The sequence below is a fragment of the Eleutherodactylus coqui genome, chromosome 8, assembly GCF_035609145.1.
Source record: "Eleutherodactylus coqui strain aEleCoq1 chromosome 8, aEleCoq1.hap1, whole genome shotgun sequence".
Classification (NCBI taxonomy): Eukaryota; Metazoa; Chordata; class Amphibia; order Anura; family Eleutherodactylidae; genus Eleutherodactylus; species Eleutherodactylus coqui.
This window is the reverse complement of record NC_089844.1, coordinates 195,719,382-195,738,688: the sequence shown is the minus strand read 5'-3', so window position 1 is coordinate 195,738,688 and position 19,307 is coordinate 195,719,382. Positions and strand designations below refer to the sequence as shown.

The 19,307-nt window shown below is 47.9% G+C and overlaps 1 protein-coding gene across 1 annotated transcript in view; it reads right to left on the bottom strand.

The window, feature by feature from the left end:
- LOC136577311 (integrin alpha-M-like) overlaps positions 1-19,307 on the bottom strand; it is a 141,928-nt gene that overhangs the window by 85,564 nt on the left and 37,057 nt on the right. The window contains exons 6-8 of the mRNA XM_066577181.1: positions 13,936-14,057; positions 9,828-9,973; positions 9,333-9,480 (exon numbers count right to left, since the gene is read on the bottom strand). Of these exons, the coding sequence (XP_066433278.1) occupies positions 9,333-9,480; positions 9,828-9,973; positions 13,936-14,057 (416 nt within the window). The remainder of the gene's footprint in view (positions 1-9,332; positions 9,481-9,827; positions 9,974-13,935; positions 14,058-19,307) is intronic.

Below are 19,307 nucleotides of genomic sequence, written 5' to 3'. Positions count from 1 at the left end.
GTTACTAGAGGTGAGCACCACGCGATGTTCGAGTTACTTTCACTTTCATCTCTGAGACGTTAGCGCGCTTTTCTGGCCAATAGAAAGACAGGGAAGGCATTACAACTTCCCCCAGCGACGTTCAAGCCCTATACCACCCCCCTGCAGTGAGTGGCTGGGGAAATCAGGTGTCACCTGAGTATATAAATCGGCTCCCGCGGCTCGCCACAGATGCATTCTGACATAGTTCAGGGAAAGTGCTGCTGGTGCCGGAGCTGCTATAGGGAGAGCGTTAGGAGTGATTTTAGGCTTCAAGAACCCCAACGGTCCTTCTTAGGGCCACATCTAACCGTGTGCAGTAGTGTGGAGGCTGCTTTTTGCAGTGTTGCATATATTTTTTTTTTTTGTATATCGGCCGTGCAGAGCATTGCGCCCTGCAGTAATTTTACATTGTCCAGGGCCAGTAGTGGTGAGGCAGGGACAGAAGACATATTTAGTGTATATAGGCAGTGGGCCTTTCCAAAAACATTTGGGAAAAAAAAATCAATTTGGGCTGCCTGTGACCGTCCTGACTGTACTGCGTCTCTGCTAGGGGTAGTTGTCCTAATTCATACGCAGCCAGCTAAGTGTTACAGCAGGCTTGCGCAAAATTCTTTCCTGCCTCTGTGTTGCCTCTTACATCACCGCTGTATTCCTGTCCACAAGTGTACTGGGTCTCTGCTGGGGGTAGTTGTCCTAATTCATACGCAGCCAGCTAAGTGTTACAGCAGGCTGGCGCAAAATTCTTTCCTGCCTCTGTGTTGCCTCTTACATCACCACTGTATTCCTGTCCACAAGTGTACTGGGTCTCTGCTGGGGGTAGTTGTCCTAATTCATACGCAGCCAGCTAAGTGTTACAGCAGGCTGGCGCAAAATTCTTTCCTGCCTCTGTGTTGCCTCTTACATCACCGCTGTATTCCTGTCCACAGTGAAACAGTCTGCAGTAATTTTACATTGTCCAGGGCCAGTAGTGGTGAGGCAGGGACAGAAGACATATTTAGTGTATATAGGCAGTGGGCCTTTCCAAAAACATTTGGGAAAAAAAATCTATTTGGGCTGCCTGTGACCGTCCTCAGTGTACTGGGTCTCTGCTAGGGGTAGTTGTCCTAATTCATACGCAGCCAGCTAAGTGTTACAGCAGGCTTGCGCAAAATTCTTTCCTGCCTCTGTGTTGCCTCTTACATCACCGCTGTATTCCTGTCCACAAGTGTACTGGGTCTCTGCTGGGGGTAGTTGTCCTAATTCATACGCAGCCAGCTAAGTGTTACAGCAGGCTTGCGCAAAGTTCTTTCCTGCCTCTGTGTTGCCTCTTACATCACCGCTGTATTCCTGTCCACAAGTGTACTGGGTCACTGCTGGGGGTAGTTGTCCTAATTCATACGCAGCCAGCTAAGTGTTACAGCAGGCTTGCGCAAAATTCTTTCCTGCCTCTGTGTTGCCTCTTACATCACCGCTGTATTCCTGTCCACAAGTGTACTGGGTCTCTGCTGGGGGTAGTTGTCCTAATTCATACGCAGCCAGCTAAGTGTTACAGCAGGCTTGCGCAAAATTCTTTCCTGCTTCTGTGTTGCCTGTTACATCACCGCTGTATTCCTGTCCTCAAGTGTACTGGGTCTCTGCTGGGGGTAGTTGTCCTAATTCATACGCAGCCAGCTAAGTGTTACAGCAGGCTTGCGCAAAATTCTTTCCTGCCTCTGTGTTGCCTCTTACATCACCGCTGTATTCCTGTCCACAGTGAAACAGTCTGCAGTAATTTTACATTGTCCAGGGCCAGTAGTGGTGAGGCAGTGACAGAAGACATATTTAGTGTATATAGGCAGTGGGCCTTTCCAAAAACATTTGGGAAAAAAAATCTATTTGGGCTGCCTGTGACCGTCCTCAGTGTACTGGGTCTCTGCTAGGGGTAGTTGTCCTAATTCATACGCAGCCAGCTAAGTGTTACAGCAGGCTTGCGCAAAATTCTTTCCTGCCTCTGTGTTGCCTCTTACATCACCGCTGTATTCCTGTCCACAAGTGTACTGGGTCTCTGCTGGGGATAGTTGTCCTAATTCATACGCAGCCAGCTAAGTGTTACAGCAGGCTTGCGCAAAATTCTTTCCTGCCTCTGTGTTGCCTCTTACATCACCGCTGTATTCCTGTCCACAGTGAAACAGTCTGCAGTAATTTTACATTGTCCAGGGCCAGTAGTGGTGAGGCAGGGACAGAAGACATATTTAGTGTATATAGGCAGTGGGCCTTTCCAAAAACATTTGGGAAAAAAAATCTATTTGGGCTGCCTGTGACCGTCCTCTGTGTACTGGGTCTCTGCTGGGGGTAGTTGTCCTAATTCATACGCAGCCAGCTAAGTGTTACAGCAGGCTTGCGCAAAATTCTTTCCTGCCTCTGCTGTGCGTTCCGTAAGCGAAGTCAGCCTCCAACCACAGGCCAATAAGCGGCACATTTAATTACAGCGTTCTGTTTCTGCACTACTGGTAATACACCATGCTGAGGGGTAGCGGTAGGCCTAGAGGACGTGGACGCGGGCGAGGACGCGGAGGCCCAAGTCAGGGTGTGGGCACAGGCCGAGCTCCTGATCCAGGTGTATCGCAGCCGACTGCTGCGGGATTAGGAGAGAGGCACGTTTCTGGCGTCCCCACATTCATCTCACAATTAATGGGTCCACGCGGTAGACCTTTATTAGAAAATGAGCAGTGTGAGCAGGTCCTGTCGTGGATGGCAGAAAGTGCATCCAGCAATCTATCGACCACCCAGAGTTCTGCGCCGTCCACTGCTGCAACTCTGAATCCTCTGGCTGCTGCTCCTCCTTCCTCCCAGCCTCCTCACTCCATTACAATGACACATTCTGAGGAGCAGGCAGACTCCCAGGAACTGTTCCCGGGCCCCTGCCCAGAATGGCCAGCAATGGTTCCTCTCCCACCAGAGGAGTTTGTCGTGACCGATGCCCAACCTTTGGAAAGTTCCTGGGGTCCGGGGGATGAGGCTGGGGACTTCCAACAACTGTCTCAAGAGCTTTCAGTGGGTGAGGAGGACGATGACGATGAGACACAGTTGTCTATCACTCAGGTAGTAGTAATTAGAGTAAGTCCAAGGGAGGAGCGCACAGAGGATTCGGAGGAAGAGCAGCAGGACGATGAGGTGACTGACCCCACCTGGTTTGCTACGCCTACTGAGGACAGGTCTTCAGAGGGGGAGGCAAGTGCAGCAGCAGGGCAGGTTGGAAGAGGCAGTGCGGTGGCCAGGGGTAGAGGCAGGGCCAGACCGAATAATCCACCAACTGTTTCCCAAAGCGCCCCCTCGCGCCATGCCACCCTGCAGAGGCCGAGGTGCTCAAAGGTCTGGCAGTTTTTCACTGAGAGTGCAGATGACCGACGAACAGTGGTGTGCAACCTTTGTCGTGCCAAGATCAGCCGGGGAGCCACCGCCACCAGCCTCACCACCACCAGCATGCGCAGACATATGATGGCCAAGCACCCCACAAGGTGGGATGAAGGCCGTTCACCGCCTCCGGTTTGCACCACTGCCTCTCCCCCTGTGCCCCAACCTGCCACTGAGATCCAACCCCCCTCTCAGGACACAGGCACTACAGTTTCCTGGCCTGCACCCACACCCTCACCTCCGCTGTCCTCGGCCTCATCCACCAATGTCTGTCAGCGCACCGTCCAGCCGTCGCTAGCGCAAGTACGCCGCCACGCACCCGCACGCTCAAGCGTTAAACGTGCACATAGCCAAATTTATCAGCCTGGAGATGATGCCGTATAGGGTTGTGGAAACGGAGGCTTTCAAAGGTATGATGGCGGCGGCGGCCCCGCGCTACTCAGTTCCCAGTCGCCACTACTTTTCCCGATGTGCCGTCCCAGCCCTGCACGACCACGTCTCCCGCAACATTTTACGCGCCCTCACCAACGCGGTTACTGCCAAGGTCCACTTAACAACGGACACGTGGACAAGCACAGGCGGGCAGGGCCACTATATCTCCCTGACGGCACATTGGGTGAATTTAGTGGAGGCTGGGACAGAGTCAGAGCCTGGGACCGCTCACGTCCTACCCACCCCCAGAATTGCGGGCCCCAGCTCGGTGGTGGTATCTGCGGCGGTGTATGCTTCCTCCACTAAACCACCCTCCTCCTCCTCCTCCTCCTACACAACCTCTGTCTCGCAATCAAGATGTGTCAGCAGCAGCACGTCGCCAGCAGTCAGTGTCGCACGGCGTGGCAGCACAGCGGTGGGCAAGCATCAGCAGGCCGTGCTGAAACTACTCAGCTTAGGAGAGAAGAGGCACACGGCCCACGAACTGCTGCAGGGTCTGACAGAGCAGACCGACCGCTGGCTTGCGCCGCTGAGCCTCCAACCGGGCATGGTCGTGTGTGACAACGGCCGTAACCTGGTGGCGGCTCTGCAGCTCGGCAGCCTCATGCACGTGCCATGCCTGGCCCACGTCTTTAATTTGGTGGTTCAGCGCTTTCTGAAAAGCTACCCATGCTTGTCAGACCTGCTCGGAAAGGTGCGCCGGCTCTGCGCACATTTCCGCAAGTCCCACACGGACGCTGCCAACCTGCACACCCTGCAACATAGGTTTCATCTGCCAGTGCACCGACTGCTGTGCGACGTGCCCACATGGTGGAACTCTACGCTCCACATGTTGGCCAGGCTCTATAAGCAGCGTAGAGCTATAGTGGAATACCAACTCCAACATGGGCGGCGCAGTGGGAGTCAGCCTCCTCAATTCTTTTCAGAAGAGTGGGCCTGGTTGGCAGACATCTGCCAGGTCCTTGGAAACTTTCAGGAGTCTACCCAGATGGTGAGCGGCGATGCTGCAATCATTAGCGTCACCATTCCTCTGCTATGCCTCTTGAGAAGTTCCCTGCAAAGCATAAAGGCAGACGCTTTGCGCTCGGAAACAGAACAGAATGTCGCTGGATAGTCAGAGCACCCTCCTGTCTATATCTCAGCGTGTTGAGGAGGAGGAGCATGAGGAGGATGAGGAGGAGGGGGAAGAGACAGCTTGGCCCACTGCTGAGGGTACCCATGCTGCTTGCCTGTCATCCTTTAAGCGTGTATGGCCTGAGGAGGAGGAGGAGGAGGATCCTGAAAGTGATCTTCCTAGTGCGGACAGCCATGTGTTGCGTACAGGTACCCTGGCACACATGACTGACTTCATGTTAGGATGCCTTTCTCGTGACCCTCGCGTTACACGCATTCTGGCCACTACGGATTACTGGGTGTACACACTGCTCGACCCACGGTATAAGGAGAACCTTTCCACTCTCATACCCGAAGAGGAAAGGGGTTCGAGAGTGATGCTATACCACAGCACCCTGGCGGACAAGCTGATGGTAAAATTCCCATCCGACAGCGCTAGTGGCCGAAGGCGCAGTTCCGAGGGCCAGGTAGCAGGGGAGGCGCAGAGATCAGGCAGCATGTACAGCACAGGCAGGGGAACACTCTCTAAGGCCTTTGACAGCTTTCTGGCTCCCCAGCAAGACTGTGTCACCGCTCCCCAGTCAAGGCTGAGTCGGCGGAAGCACTGTAAAAGGATGGTGAGGAAGTACGTAGCCGATCGCACGACCGTCCTCCGTGACGCCTCTGCCCCCTACAACTACTGGGTGTTGAAGCTGGACACGTGGCCTGAACTCGCGCTGTATGCCCTGGAGGTGCTTGCTTGTCCTGCGGCTAGCGTCTTGTCAGAGAGGGTGTTTAGTGCAGCTGGGGGAATCATCACGGATAAGCGTACCCGCCTGTCAACCGACAGTGCCGACAGGCTAACACTCATCAAGATGAACAAAGCCTGGATTTCCCCAGACTTCTCTTCTCCACCAGCGGACAGCAGCGATACCTAAACAATACGTAGGCTGCACCCGCGGATGGAAGCATTGTTCTCTATCACCATCAAAAACGTGGACCTTTTAGCTTCATCAATCTGTGTATAATATTCATCCTCCTCCTCCTGCTCCTCCTCCTGAAACCTGACGTAATCACGCCGAACGGGCAATTTTTCTTAGGCCCACAAGGCTCAGTCATATAATTTTTGTAAACAATTTTTATACGTTTCAATGCTCATTAAAGCGTTGAAACTTTCACCTGAACCAATTTTTATTTTAACTGGGCTGCCTCCAGGCCTAGTTACCAATTAAGCCACATTAACCAAAGCGATTAATGGGTTTCACCTGCCCTCTTGGTTGGGCATGGGCAATTTTTCTGACGTACATTAGTACTGTTGGTACACCAATTTTTTGGGGCCCTCGCCTACAGTGTAATCCAATTAATTTTTTGCCCACCTGCATTACAGCTGACGTTGCATTCGCTGTGCTGGGCACTGCAATGGGATATATTTATGTTCCGCCGCTGGGTTCCAGGGAGCCACCCATGCTGTGGGTCCACAGGGAGTTGTAACTGCATGTGTCTACTTCTAAAGAACCCCAGTCTGACTGGGGCATGCAGTGTGGGCCGAAGCCCACCTGCATTAAACATGACATTACCTCAGCTGTGATGGGCAATGCAATGGGATATATTTATGTACCGCCGGTGGCTTCCTGGCACCCACCCATGCTGTGGGTCCACAGGGAGTTGTTACTGCATGTGTCCACTTCTAAAGAACCCCAGTCTGACTGGGGCATGTAGTGTGGGCCGAAGCCCACCTGCATTTAATCGGACGTTACCTCAGCTGTGATGGGCACTGCAATGGGATACATTTATGTACAGCCGGTGGGTTCCAGGGAGCCACCCATGCTGTGGGTGCACACGGAATTACCATTGCGGAGTTGTACCTGCATGTGACTATTTATAAAAAAACGCGGTCTGACTGGGGCATGCAGACACCTTGACAGAATGAATAGTGTGTGGCACATAGGTTCCCCATTGCTATGCCCACGTGTGCAGCTCCTGATGGCGGTGGCACAGGATTATATTTCTCATTGCTTCTGTACAGCATTGTGGGCTATCGCCCCGCCCCTTTTAAAGAGGGTCGCTGCCTAGCCGTGCCAACCCTCTGCAGTGTGTGCCTGCGGTTCCTCCTTATGGCAGACGCACTTATAAATAGACATGAGGGTGGTGTGGCATGAGTGCAGCTGAAGGCTGCGCAGGGACACTTTGGTGTGCGCTGTGGACACTGGGTCGTGCGGGGGGGTTGGGCAGCATGTAACCCAGGAGAAGTGGCAGCGGAGTGTCATGCAGGCAGTGATTGTGCTTTGTTGGAGGTAGTGTGGTGCTTAGCTAAGGTATGCCATGCTAAAGAGGGCTTTTCAAAAGTAAAAGTTGTTGGGAGAGGGGGGCCCACTCTTGCCGCTATTGTGGCTTAATAGTGGGACCTGGGAACTTGAGATGCAGCCCAACATGTAGCCCCTCGCCTGCCCTATCCGTTGCTGTCTCATTCCCATCACTTTCTTGAATTGCCCAGATTTTCACAAATGAAAACCTTAGCGAGCATCGGCGATATACAAAAATGCTCGGGTCGCCCATTGACTTCAATGGGGTTCGTTACTCGAAACGAACCCTCAAGCATCGCGATAATTTCATCCCGAGTAACGAGCACCCGAGCATTTTGGTGCTCGCTCATCTCTACTTATAATCTCTAACATTATCACTAAAGCAAATCTCTGCAACCTCAGAGCAAGACACCCCCCCCCCCCCATTAATTATTTACAAACAAAGTAAAAATAATAGAAAAGAAGAATACGGCATTATACAGGGTTACTATGAAAGAAACGGACACTTTCAATGTTTTCTAGAAACCAAAGTTTTACTGATTTAGCCAAAATCCTCTGTTAGGTTGTGCTGCTGGGTAGTTCTATGAAGTTCCAGGAGCAAACTGCCACAAGTATGGGATAATTGAGCTGGCTGGCTGTGTCTTTTTTTCAGCCAGCCAATCCCCACTGGTATGCTGCACATATATACCAGTCCCTCTGGCTAGAGGATGCTGGTTTCCCAACACCCTGGTGTTTGCTTTCATGCATGTTCTTCTGTGTGTGAACAGTGATGTGTTCTGTGGGTCTGCGCAGGTGAGGAGACATGTGGTATTAATAGTCCTATTCTATGTTGCATTCATTCCCTGGTGTGTTGGTGTGAACTGTGTCCTGTGCTGCTTTTCATCATTTACCATCTAGGGTTTGTTAGGTCCGCAGGTTCCAGTGTGGGACCATCCCTATTCGGACGATCACCCTGCTTGCAGGCAGGACTCCTGGGGTAAGTTGTCCTGTGAGAGTAGAGACCCACGAGACAATGAGGAACTTTGTCAGCGGGCTCGTGGGCTTAAGTATCTTGCCAAAATGTGGGTCTGTGCAGGTGGCGAGACGTGGTATGAACAGTTTTGTTCTGTGTTGCATGCATTCCTTGGTGTGTTGGTGTGAATTGTGATCTGTGCTGCTTTAGATCGCTTACCATCTAGGGCTTGTTAGGTCTGTAGGTTCCAGCGTGGGGCCATCCCTCATGGGGCGATTGCCCTACTTGCAGGCAGGACTCTTGGGGTAAGTTGTCCTGTCAGAGTAGGGACCCATGAAACAACAGGGACCCTAGTCGGCAGGCTCATGGGCTTAAGTATCTTGCCAAAATACGAACCAATACCTCATACTATATCTATTCTATCTGTCTATGCGTGGCTGTATGCCCGGTGTATGTTTGTCAGTCTGGTTTATGTCTGTTTTCCGCTCTATGTCTGATCCACCCATCCTTTAGTAGTTGGACACCTCAGTTCTCATTTGTTTATCCTACCCGTCTGTTCATGGGCAGATGCCCAAGCCTTTCCTGTCCCCTTCATTTGTTGGTAGGCAGATGTTAGGGCCTTTTTTGTCTATCTGTTCCTGCGTCTAGCCACCTGTATAGCCAGCTAACACGTGCATCCTGACTGCCTAAGTACCAAATCCCCTCTGGGTTTTGTTGCAGTTCAGGACGAACGTAACACCCTCCCTGGTCTTTAGTACATGTCTGTAGGTCTGTATGTTCAGTGTGTCAGCTTTCTCACGATCTACTTGTCTCTCCGCAACCAAGTGTCCTAGAATGCTTTCCTTTGTATAAACAACCAGGGTTCTGGATACTTCTTACTTCTTGCCCCCCACATGATGCTGACGTCACAAAAAGCTGCAGTGCAAAAACTTTCAGCCCAACTCTGTTCTACTAAGCATATTGCGTGTCTACATGTATATTGGCTTTCATTCTATAAGATGTTGAAAAGGTCTCCTTTTTTGATAGTGACTCTGTATTAAGAAAGTTAGGTGACTGTCAATACTTTGGTTGGCACTTCTCCACTCTCTTCAGCTTTGTTATGTCTTTCTCTATATATCACAACTGATACACAATATTCTTATTATGGCATGAACATTTACCCCAATAGAAATGCGCTGGATTCCCAGTTCGTTGGCTTTTGATGTTACTTCAGAAAAACTAATAGCATCGGAATTTGATAAACCATCAGTGATGACGATGAGAAGTTTTCTGGAGTTCTTCCGTGACAGAGGGATGAAAAGATTCTCCCTGTAGAAATTGGAAAGATGGAAGAATATAATCAGTAGAAGACACAAGACCCTCACCCAGGACCCCCGTGGCCATTCGATTATGTAATGGAGCCCCATATGTAAGTTAACTGTGCCAAAGGCAGTAGGACTCTGGGAGCTCTACCTACGGGGAAAACAAGGAGGCCGTGGCCCAAAAAGCCATTTACATTAAGTTTAGCTGTGTCCTCATCAGCAGATATTCACTGCCCTCAGAATCCCATAAAAACTTGAACCTCGGAGACCACAGCATCAGAGAAACACATTACAGAGCAGTCTAAAGAGACATCAGTCCATGGCGAGACAATGTAGACCCACTCCCAAACTTACACAGCGCTCTGCATGGCAGTTGCTGTTCTTGTGGCAGTACCATCCTGATATCTAATGTTTGTCACATCAAGCAAATCTGACGGGGTGTGAAATCTTCTGAACCTGAACTCAATGTCAATCTTTTCAGAGTATTGTAAGAGAGCAATCTGGAAGGAGAAGCAAAGTTATTCACATGGAAACCATCATCCATACCATCTATAATCCATCACATCATCATCCACCACATCACTACCCATCACCCATAATATCAACCATCTTCATCCATCATAATATGTCACCATCCATCACATTACCACACATAATCCATCACATCACTACAACTCACCCTTTACATCACCACTCTTTACAGCACCACCCATCATCTATGACTTTTCAATCTATAATAATAATAATCTTTATTTGTATAGCGCCAACATATTCTGCAGCGCTTATAAAGACAGAGGAAAATACAGAAAGACAAAAGTACAAAAATTACAGAATCACGGTTACATAATAATCAGTTGATTGAAACGATAGGAGTGAGGGTCCTGCTCCAACGAGCTTACATACTATGAATAGTGGGGTGATACAGAAAGTAAAGGGGCTGGAGATGTGCATGGTATGGCGAGGTGGACAGTGAGGGATGCTATACACATAGACAATGGTCAGACATTAAGCCGTGTGACGCAGAAACGATGTGACTGCAAGGACAGTTGATGGTGGCTGGCAGGGATTGCAGTCAGTAGGCCAGGGAGCAATGTTATCAGTCAGCGTACAGTTTAGGGATTGCGGTATGCCTCCGGAAGAGGTGCGTTTTTAGAGCACGCCTGAACTTCTGTGAGTCCTGGATTGCCAGGGTATCCTTTGGTAGAGCGTTCCAGAGGACCGTTGTTGCTCTGGAGAAGTCTTGGAGGCGGGAACGAGAAGTTCAAATTAAAGGCGCGCGCAGTCTGGTTTTGTTAGCAGAGTGGAGAGCCCGGGAGACAATGTAGGGTGGCGCTGCGCTGTGGAGGGCTTTGTGGATGAAGGTAGGGAGTTTGAATTGAATTTTGTATTTAATGGACAGCCAGTTCAATGACCGGCAACGGGCAAAGGCGTCCGAGCAGCGGCTGGACAGGAAGATGAGCCTGGCTGCCGCATTCAGGATGGATTGGAGGGGGCAGAGTCTGGTGCAGGGGAGGCTGATCAGCAACAAGTTGCAATAATCAAGCCGAGAGTGGATGAGGGCAACAATGAGCATTTTTAGCTCGTCCATGGTGAGAAAAGAGCGGATTCTTGCAATGTTCTTAAGGTGCAGATGACATATGCGGGCCAGAGATTGGATGTAGGGGGTAAATGATAGATCATGGTCAAATATGACCCCAAGGCAGCAGGCGTGCTGGGAGTTATGGTGGCACCACACACTGAGATGGAGATGTCAGGATGAGGTTGGTCAGTAGAGGGCGGAAACACCAGTAGGTCAGTTTTAGAGAGGTTCAGTTTTAGGTAGAGAGAGGACATAGTGTTAGAGACAACGGACAGACAGTCGGTGATGTTTTGGAAGAAAGGTGCAGAGATGTCACAGGAAGAGGTGTATAACAGGGTGTCATCAGCATAGAGGTGCTATTGGAGGCTAAATCTCTTGATGATTTATCCAATAGATGGAGGAAATTCATCATATCATCACCCTTCATTTATCACATCACAGCCCATAATCCATCACATTATCATCTGTAGTGGCCCAGAATTAGTGGAGCCCCTCCAGAATGTTCCATGTCTGTCTCATGTCAATGTCTTGTCAGTATCTTGTTTGTGGATGTATTAGATTTATGTGTATTGGATGTTTGTTATGTCTGGAAATGTATCGTTTTGTCCTGTGTGCAGTATAAAAGAAGGATCCATGTCTTTGTGAGGGAGAATGAGAATCAGAATCGAAGGAGAGAATCAGGAGAATAGAAGAGTTAGAGAGGTGGTCTGGTGTTCCCGCCAGGGCCTAGCCCTGCAAAGAGATTACCTATGGCCTCCATTTGTAGAGAGTGAAAGTCCAGACGTGATGGAAACGCATGGGTGTACAGCAGCCGTACTGCAAGCATCCGGAGGAACGTGAGTATATGGCAGGAGAGAGAGTTTGCTGGGAGAGAAATCTTACAGATAACTTGGACTGTGGATTATACAAATGCCCTGAGAATCCTCCCTGTTACACCACAGTAATTTGTTTCTATACAAAGACTGTTTATCTGTATATAATTTCAAGAGTTTAAGTCAACGAACAGAATCGACCATTCCCGGTTCTCGTTTTGAAAATGCCGAGTGTGTGGACTACTTTATTACATTTGAGACATCTGCTGCAGACGAGAATGGTGGCGTTATGAGGAACAATTGGACTACAGGTCACAATGGTTACTACTCCTGTGATCTCCCCCAGCAGTGCCGTGGTCTGGTCATAAGCTACCCTACGGGAAGAGATGGTAGAGCCCCATGACAAGGCCTTTCTCTACCCCGCTGTCTCCTCGTCTATGGGCATGCTCCTCGGACGCTGCACATCCATCACATTACCACACATAATTCATCACACATAATCTATCACATCTCCACCCATCATCCAACATAATTCACATTATGAACCATACATCATCATATCACCATCCATCATATTGTCACCAATCATCAGTACATTGCTAGCCCTCATTCATCATTCATCACATCATCACACAAAATTCATCACTTGATGAACTGTTACATAGAATCATAGAATGGTAGAATTGGAAGGGACCTCCAGAGTCATCGGGTCCAACCCCCTGCTCAGTGCAGGATTCACTATATCATCCCAGACAGATGTCTGTCAAGCCTTTGTTTGAACATTTCCATTGAAGGAGAACTCACCACCTCCCGTTCCAACCTGTTCCACTCATTGATCACTCTCACTGTCAGAAAGTTTTTTCTAATATCTAATCTGTGTCTCCTCCCTTTCAGCTTCATCCCATTGATTCTAGTCTTTTCTTGTGGAAATGAGAATAGGGCTGATCCCTCTTTACTGTTACAGCCCTTCAGATATTTGTAGACAGCTATTAAGTCTCCTCTCAGCCTTCTTTTTTGCAAGCTAAACATTGCCAGATCCTTTAACCGTTCCTCATAGGACATGATTTGCAGACCGCTCACCATCTTGGTAACTCTTCTGTGAACTTGCTCCAGTTTGTCTATGTCTTTTTTAAAGTGGGGTGCCCAGAACTGGACCCAGTATCCCAGATGAAGTCTGAAGGAAGAGTAGAGGGGGATAATGACCTCACGTGATCTAGACTCTATGCTTCTCATAATGCATTCCAGAATTGTGTTTGCCTTTGAGGCTGCTGCATCACATTGTTGACTCATGTTCAGTCTATGATCTATTAGTATACCAAAGTCTTTTTCACATGTGTTGCTGCTTATGCCCAATTCCTTCCATTCTGTATGTGCGTTTTTCATTTTTCTTGCCCAGAAATAGGACTTTGCATCACATTACCATCACATCCCTACACCTCATGCATTACAACTCTACTAATCATCACACATAATTCATCACACCTTGAACCATTACATCATTGCATCACCATCCATTATCTGCCACACCATCATCTATCATCCATCCCTTTACCACCTACCACATCATGCCTCATCACACATTTCAAATTATTTCTTGTAAGTGTTCGCTTTGACAAGTGATGTCACCAGATGATAAATTCTAATGACATCCCAAAGAGGAAGACAATGAGAAGAGCGTTCAGTCTGCAGTAATAATCTATTACATCTTTACTCTGTGCTGAGATCCCATTACATCAAGTCGGACTCAAGGCCCGAATTCCATTCAGAGAGATTCTGATGATGACCTGTCCTCTTCCGATTCCTGTAGGCAAGCTATGTCATGGAGACACCATCCACATCAATGTAACTTCCACGATCAGTCCACGCAGGATGTGGATGGCGACTCCATGATAGCCGCGTACTTGACAGAGATCAGAAGGGGACTTATTCTCAGTAGTGCAGCCTCAGGCTCTGGCCCTGGAACTTCCGTCAGATCTCAGCAGAGAAGGCCACGGTTGAGGAAAGTTTTACACATTGTTGGATTCAAGGACTTCTTTATTTCACATTGTCTCCTGCTCTATCTCCATGTTACCTGTGTATCTGTTGTGCTCAAGGATGAAATCAGTTTTTTCACAAATTCCAACATTTTTCGAAAGTTTACTGCTCGAACGCTACCGGAACCATCGATGACAAAAACCACATCCAGACCGCATTCTAAGGAAACAATATATTATCATGATTGTCACCAAATAATGATTATTGTAACGGCGAAGGGGTAGGTGGTCCTGTATCTGGAGGAATCACTGACGTAGCCTATTATGCCAAATAGATTTGTGCTAGCAGGAGTATACTGTGCCACCAATAATGTTGCAGTACTAGGTATAGCATTGTGAGGGTATATGTATATATCACCATATGTTTTTTATACTTTTATACCTATATGCAAGTTCTAATCAATTCCAAATGAGAAAAAACTTAATCTGTCGCCTTACATCAGATATTTCAAAGGCCTTGCAAGGCGAAGACAAAATGTATCTTAAACACAGCAAAGAAGAATCGGACACGAAGGCCGTGTGCTTGGCTGTTTTCCCAGAAGCGCCGTATCTAGATAACGACTGTTCAACTACGTATATAATCATCAGTGTCTCAGCCGGAAATCCGGACTTCCCATATATGGTTATGCGGTGAATTTGAGCCAATGAGCCCATCACCCATTCCTAGTGATGAGACCAAAGGGTATAAGATCCCATGTAATCTGTAATAAAGTGCGCAGTTATGTCCCCGTGTGAGGAACTATACCAGACCTCCGTGTGTGGTGTCTCTTCTTTACCGCCGTCAGCGGGGCATTGGGGTGGGCCTGATTGATGCTGTACGCAGAAATTTCCCTGACAAATGGCGCCCAACAAAGTGGGGCAGTAAAACCGGAGCCGTGCAGCGCAGTCCACCCGGATCCATGCCACGGGGAAGCCATCCTGCTGCAAACCGTGCCTGATCAACTCACAGAACTCCAGGTAAGACCGGCATATATTTATGTTGTGTTTTACGCTGAGAGTTTTGCAGCAGGAGGGACTATCTGTGTTTTGTGACCGGACGGGTTGGGTTAAGAGTTCTACTCGTGGGCTTCGGGTTTGCCGTCACGTACCACTGACCGTGATAAGCGCACCAATCACCCACACAGGAACTAGTCTGTAGTCTATTTGTACTTTGAAGTCCGTAGTGTTTTAGCAATAGTGGAGATTGTTTGTTGTATCTGCAGAATTTTTTTCTCTCTCTTTTCATTTCGTCTCATAGAAGAAGGGACCCTTGGTTTTAGTTTAGTTAGTTGTTGATGGTTTAGCTGAGGAGAGGGATGCACTCTATGAGACTGGTTCCATAGAAGGAGATGCCTTTGGTTTTTTTGCCGTATATAAGGGGCTAACAATTCGGGTCAGAAGGATGCACTCTATGGAGCATGTTATTATTATTATTGTTGTTGTTGTTCTAATATGCGTAAGACCTTATTAAAGAAGACGGAGCCCCTCAAGGGCCGCCGCCATGCGGATGAATTGGTGGAGGAGAGACAAGGGTCCCAATCTGTAAAATGTAAGAAAACTCTTATGAAAATGTGTGACATGGACCCGCACGGTAGATTACAGTATGGTGACTGGGAGGAGGTCTTTAGGACCAAGAAGGGCGCCTTGAAAGACCAAGGTTTACTAGAAAGTGCTGAAGTGAGAAGCAGAGAGTCAGTCAGAGAAAGTTAAGTATGTACACATTATTTGTTTAAGAAAGTATCCGTAAGTGAAATGTTGGAAAGTACAGTAAGTGATCAAGAGGGTGTCGGGAGAGTGTCTATTGAAGGTTACATTGGCAGTTAGGTAGGGAGAGAAATATGGGAAACAAGCAAAGTCGAGAGGAAAGTTACAAAGCATGTGATTTGTTGGCAAAGAGAGAGGAAAAGGTGTATAATACTAGATAGAGATAGATGTATGTGTATGTGTATATATGTATATATGTGTGCAAATGGTTAACAGAGCTTGCTTTTAGAGGAGAAGGATTGTTTACTTGAAGCTGCAGCTTGTGTCTAGCTTTCAAGGTCAAGCGATAACAAAGCGAGAGAAAATGCAATACTAACCCTGGAAAGTAGCCTTGCTTGCTGTAATGGAATGAATTTATACTGTCTTAAGAAGGCAGGAAATATAGCAATTTCTAAGGTATGTTCTTACTGGGTTCTGAGTTCACAAATGGTCACGTCTTGGTCTCTTTCATACAGGTGTAAGTTATACCCCACTCACATCCTGTGGGGGCTTTTAAGAATACAGGGGTTGAAAATGAAGAACATGTTGCGTTGTCAGAAGGTCCCAGCATATGTGTTAATTATGAGTTCAAATGTAGGGAATAGTTAAACTAAAACAACTTATTCAGTCTGTGTTTCATATTCGTAGAGAGATAACAGTTATTTTGCAAAGGTGGGGGCTTTCAGATTCACTCTAAGCTCAGGGTCACAAGGGGGGCTGAAAGATACCCACGCATTCTAAAATATATCAGCATTTAATACAGCATATAATAGCTTCAGTAAATAAGAAAGATAGAATGTCTCAGTCACTCAAACTTTTTCACACAAATTGTCAAAAATAGCGCTCATTCACAATCTCATCTCAATAGAATCATGTACTTTGTAGCATTGTGGCACTCACCTCAATGTTTTTTAACTGATGTATGTATGTTTGTCACACTTTTTGTCTGTGCATCTGTATGTACTGGTACACCTTCAATGGGGGGTGACGGGGCAGACTTGAGCGCATGGATGGATGAGAGTTAATGCCCAGTGTTCAGGCTGTGATGAATGTAAAATGTGTGATGCAGATATTGACTGGGGATAAAAGTCCCCCCCCCCCCCTGCATAAGACTTTACTTGGTTGTGATGTGGATGCTTAGACTGTGGAGCTTAAATGAAGGTGTGAAAAAAGATGCAAGCGACCAGTATCGAGGGGGTGGAGCTAGATGATGTAAAGGACGTAATGTTTCATCCCTCTTGTCCACAAGGGAGGGGGTGAGGATCTTGAGCAGCTAGTAAAAGTTTTTGGTTTTTTTTCTCTCTCAAATTTGATAAGACATTGCAGGCAGGATCAGATTAATAATGAATTTGCTTAAAGGATATCACATTTCCAATATTAATAGATGTTTGTAGATTATTCTGCCCTGATGTAACTCATGTCTCTGTTATTGGTGCTAACATTTTACAGGCCTTATCTGCATCCATCAAATCTTTTTCCAATGTTGTACTACCTTAAACCCGGCTACTCTTCTTACAATTGAGTACCCTGGTTCAAAGGGGGGGAGGAGAAGGCATAGGTGATCTAGGTATTGCAAATAAGCCATTTTTAAATTTTTTTGCAAGAAGATTCTGATCTTTTTGAAATAGAATATCAGCCTGATTGTCTAGCATTAGAGATGAGCGAGCACCAAAATGCTCGGGTGCTCGTTACTCGGGACGAAATTTTCGCAATGCTCAAGGGTTCGTTTCGAGTAACAAACCCCATTGAAGTCAATGGGCGACCCGAGCATTTTTGTATATCGCCGATGCTCGCTAAGGTTTTCGTTTGTGAAAATCTGGGCAATTCAACAAAGTGATGGGAACGACACAGCAACGGATAGGGCAGGCGAGGGGCTACATGTTGGGCTGCATCTCAAGTTCACAGGTCCCACTATTAAGCCACAATAGCGGCAAGAGTGGGCCCCCCCCCCCGCACTGTCAGCGTAAAGATCGTTCTCCTCTGCCATAGCTGTAACAGCTGTGGCAGAGAAGAACGATGTTTGCCCATTGAATTCAATGGAGCCAGCAATACAGCAGGTTCCACTGAAAGCAATGGGCTGCCGGCGATCGCAGGATGAATTGTCGGGAAGGGCTTAAATATGTAAGCCCTTCCCTGCAATTCATCCAGAAATGTGTAAAAATAAAAATATATACCGGCGTATAAGGCGACGGGGCGTATAAGACGACCCCCCAACTGTCACCTTATACGCCGGCAATACAGTGGAGCAAAGAATAAAAATCATTACTCACTTCTTCTGACGTTCTGCGGTGCTCCTGCAGGCTGTCGCTCCCTCCTGGTCCCCGGCAGAGCATTGCTTTCTGGACGCAGGGCTTGAAATCCCCGCCTCCAGAAACACAGCCAATCACAGCCATTCAATGACATCATTGTCATTGGCTGAAGGCACGTGTGTTTCTGGAGGCGGGGATTTAAAGCCCTTCGTAGAGAAAGCAATGCTCTGCCGGGAACCAGGAGGGAGCGACAGCCTGCAGGAGCACCGCAGAATGTCAGAAGAAGTGAGTAATGATTTTTATTCTTTGCTCCGCTGTATTCCCGGCATATAAGGTGACAGTTGGGGGGTCGTCTTATACGCCCCGTCGCCTTATACGCCGGTATATATTTTTATTGTAACACATTTCTGGATGAATTGCAGGGAAGGGCTTATATATTTAAGCCCTTCCCGACAATTCATCCCCGCGCTCGCCGGCAGCCCATTGCTTTTAGTGGAACCTGCTGTATTGCTGGCTCCATTGAATTCAATGGGCAAACATCGTTCTTCTCTGCCACAGCTGTTACAGCTGTGGCAGAGAAGAATGATTTGTCTTCTATATGTTCTCAATGGGGTCGGCGCTGCTGCCGCCGGCCCCATTGAGCGCATATAGAGAAGAGAACAGAAATCGCAGATCGCACATAGGTGCGATTTCTATGGCCTTAAGAAGGACCGTTGGGGTTCTTGAAACCTAAAATCACTCCTAACACTCTCCCTATAGCAGCTCCACCAGATTTTAATACTCGGGTGACACCTAATCTCGCCAGCCACTCACTGCAGGGGGGTGGTATAGGGCTTGAACGTTGCAGGGGGAAGTTGTAATGCCTTCCCTGTTTTTCTATTGGCCAGAAAAGCGCGCAAATTTCTCAGGGAAGAAAATGAAAGTAACCCGAACAACGCGTGGTACTCGTTACGAGTAATGAGCATCTCGAACACCCTAATACTCGAACGAGTATCAAGCTCGGACGAGTATGCTCGCTCATCTCTATCTAGCATTGATGCAACAAGAAAATTTAAGTTTTAAAAAGTTACTAAAAGTCCTTGTTAAAAATGCATATTTTGAGTTGTTTTTTATAGATGGTCCCAGGGTGATTGACGACTCCACACTGGACATGCAGTGGTCACACAACAAGATGTCCTAAAAGCAGAAGCTCTGCCTCCGCATGTCTCAGTACAAGAAGCGGAACTAAAGGCCCTCACTGAGGCGTGTAGAGTGGCAGAAGGTAAGACGGCAAACGTTTACACTGACTCCCGGTATGCATTTGGCATAGCTCATGATTACGGCCCAACATGGAGGTCAGACAGTTTTTTACCTCAGCGGGACAATCAATTAAGAATGGTGCAGCGGTGCAGAGTCTCTTGGAAGCCCTACTTCTACCTGACAAAGTGGAGAGCTCACAC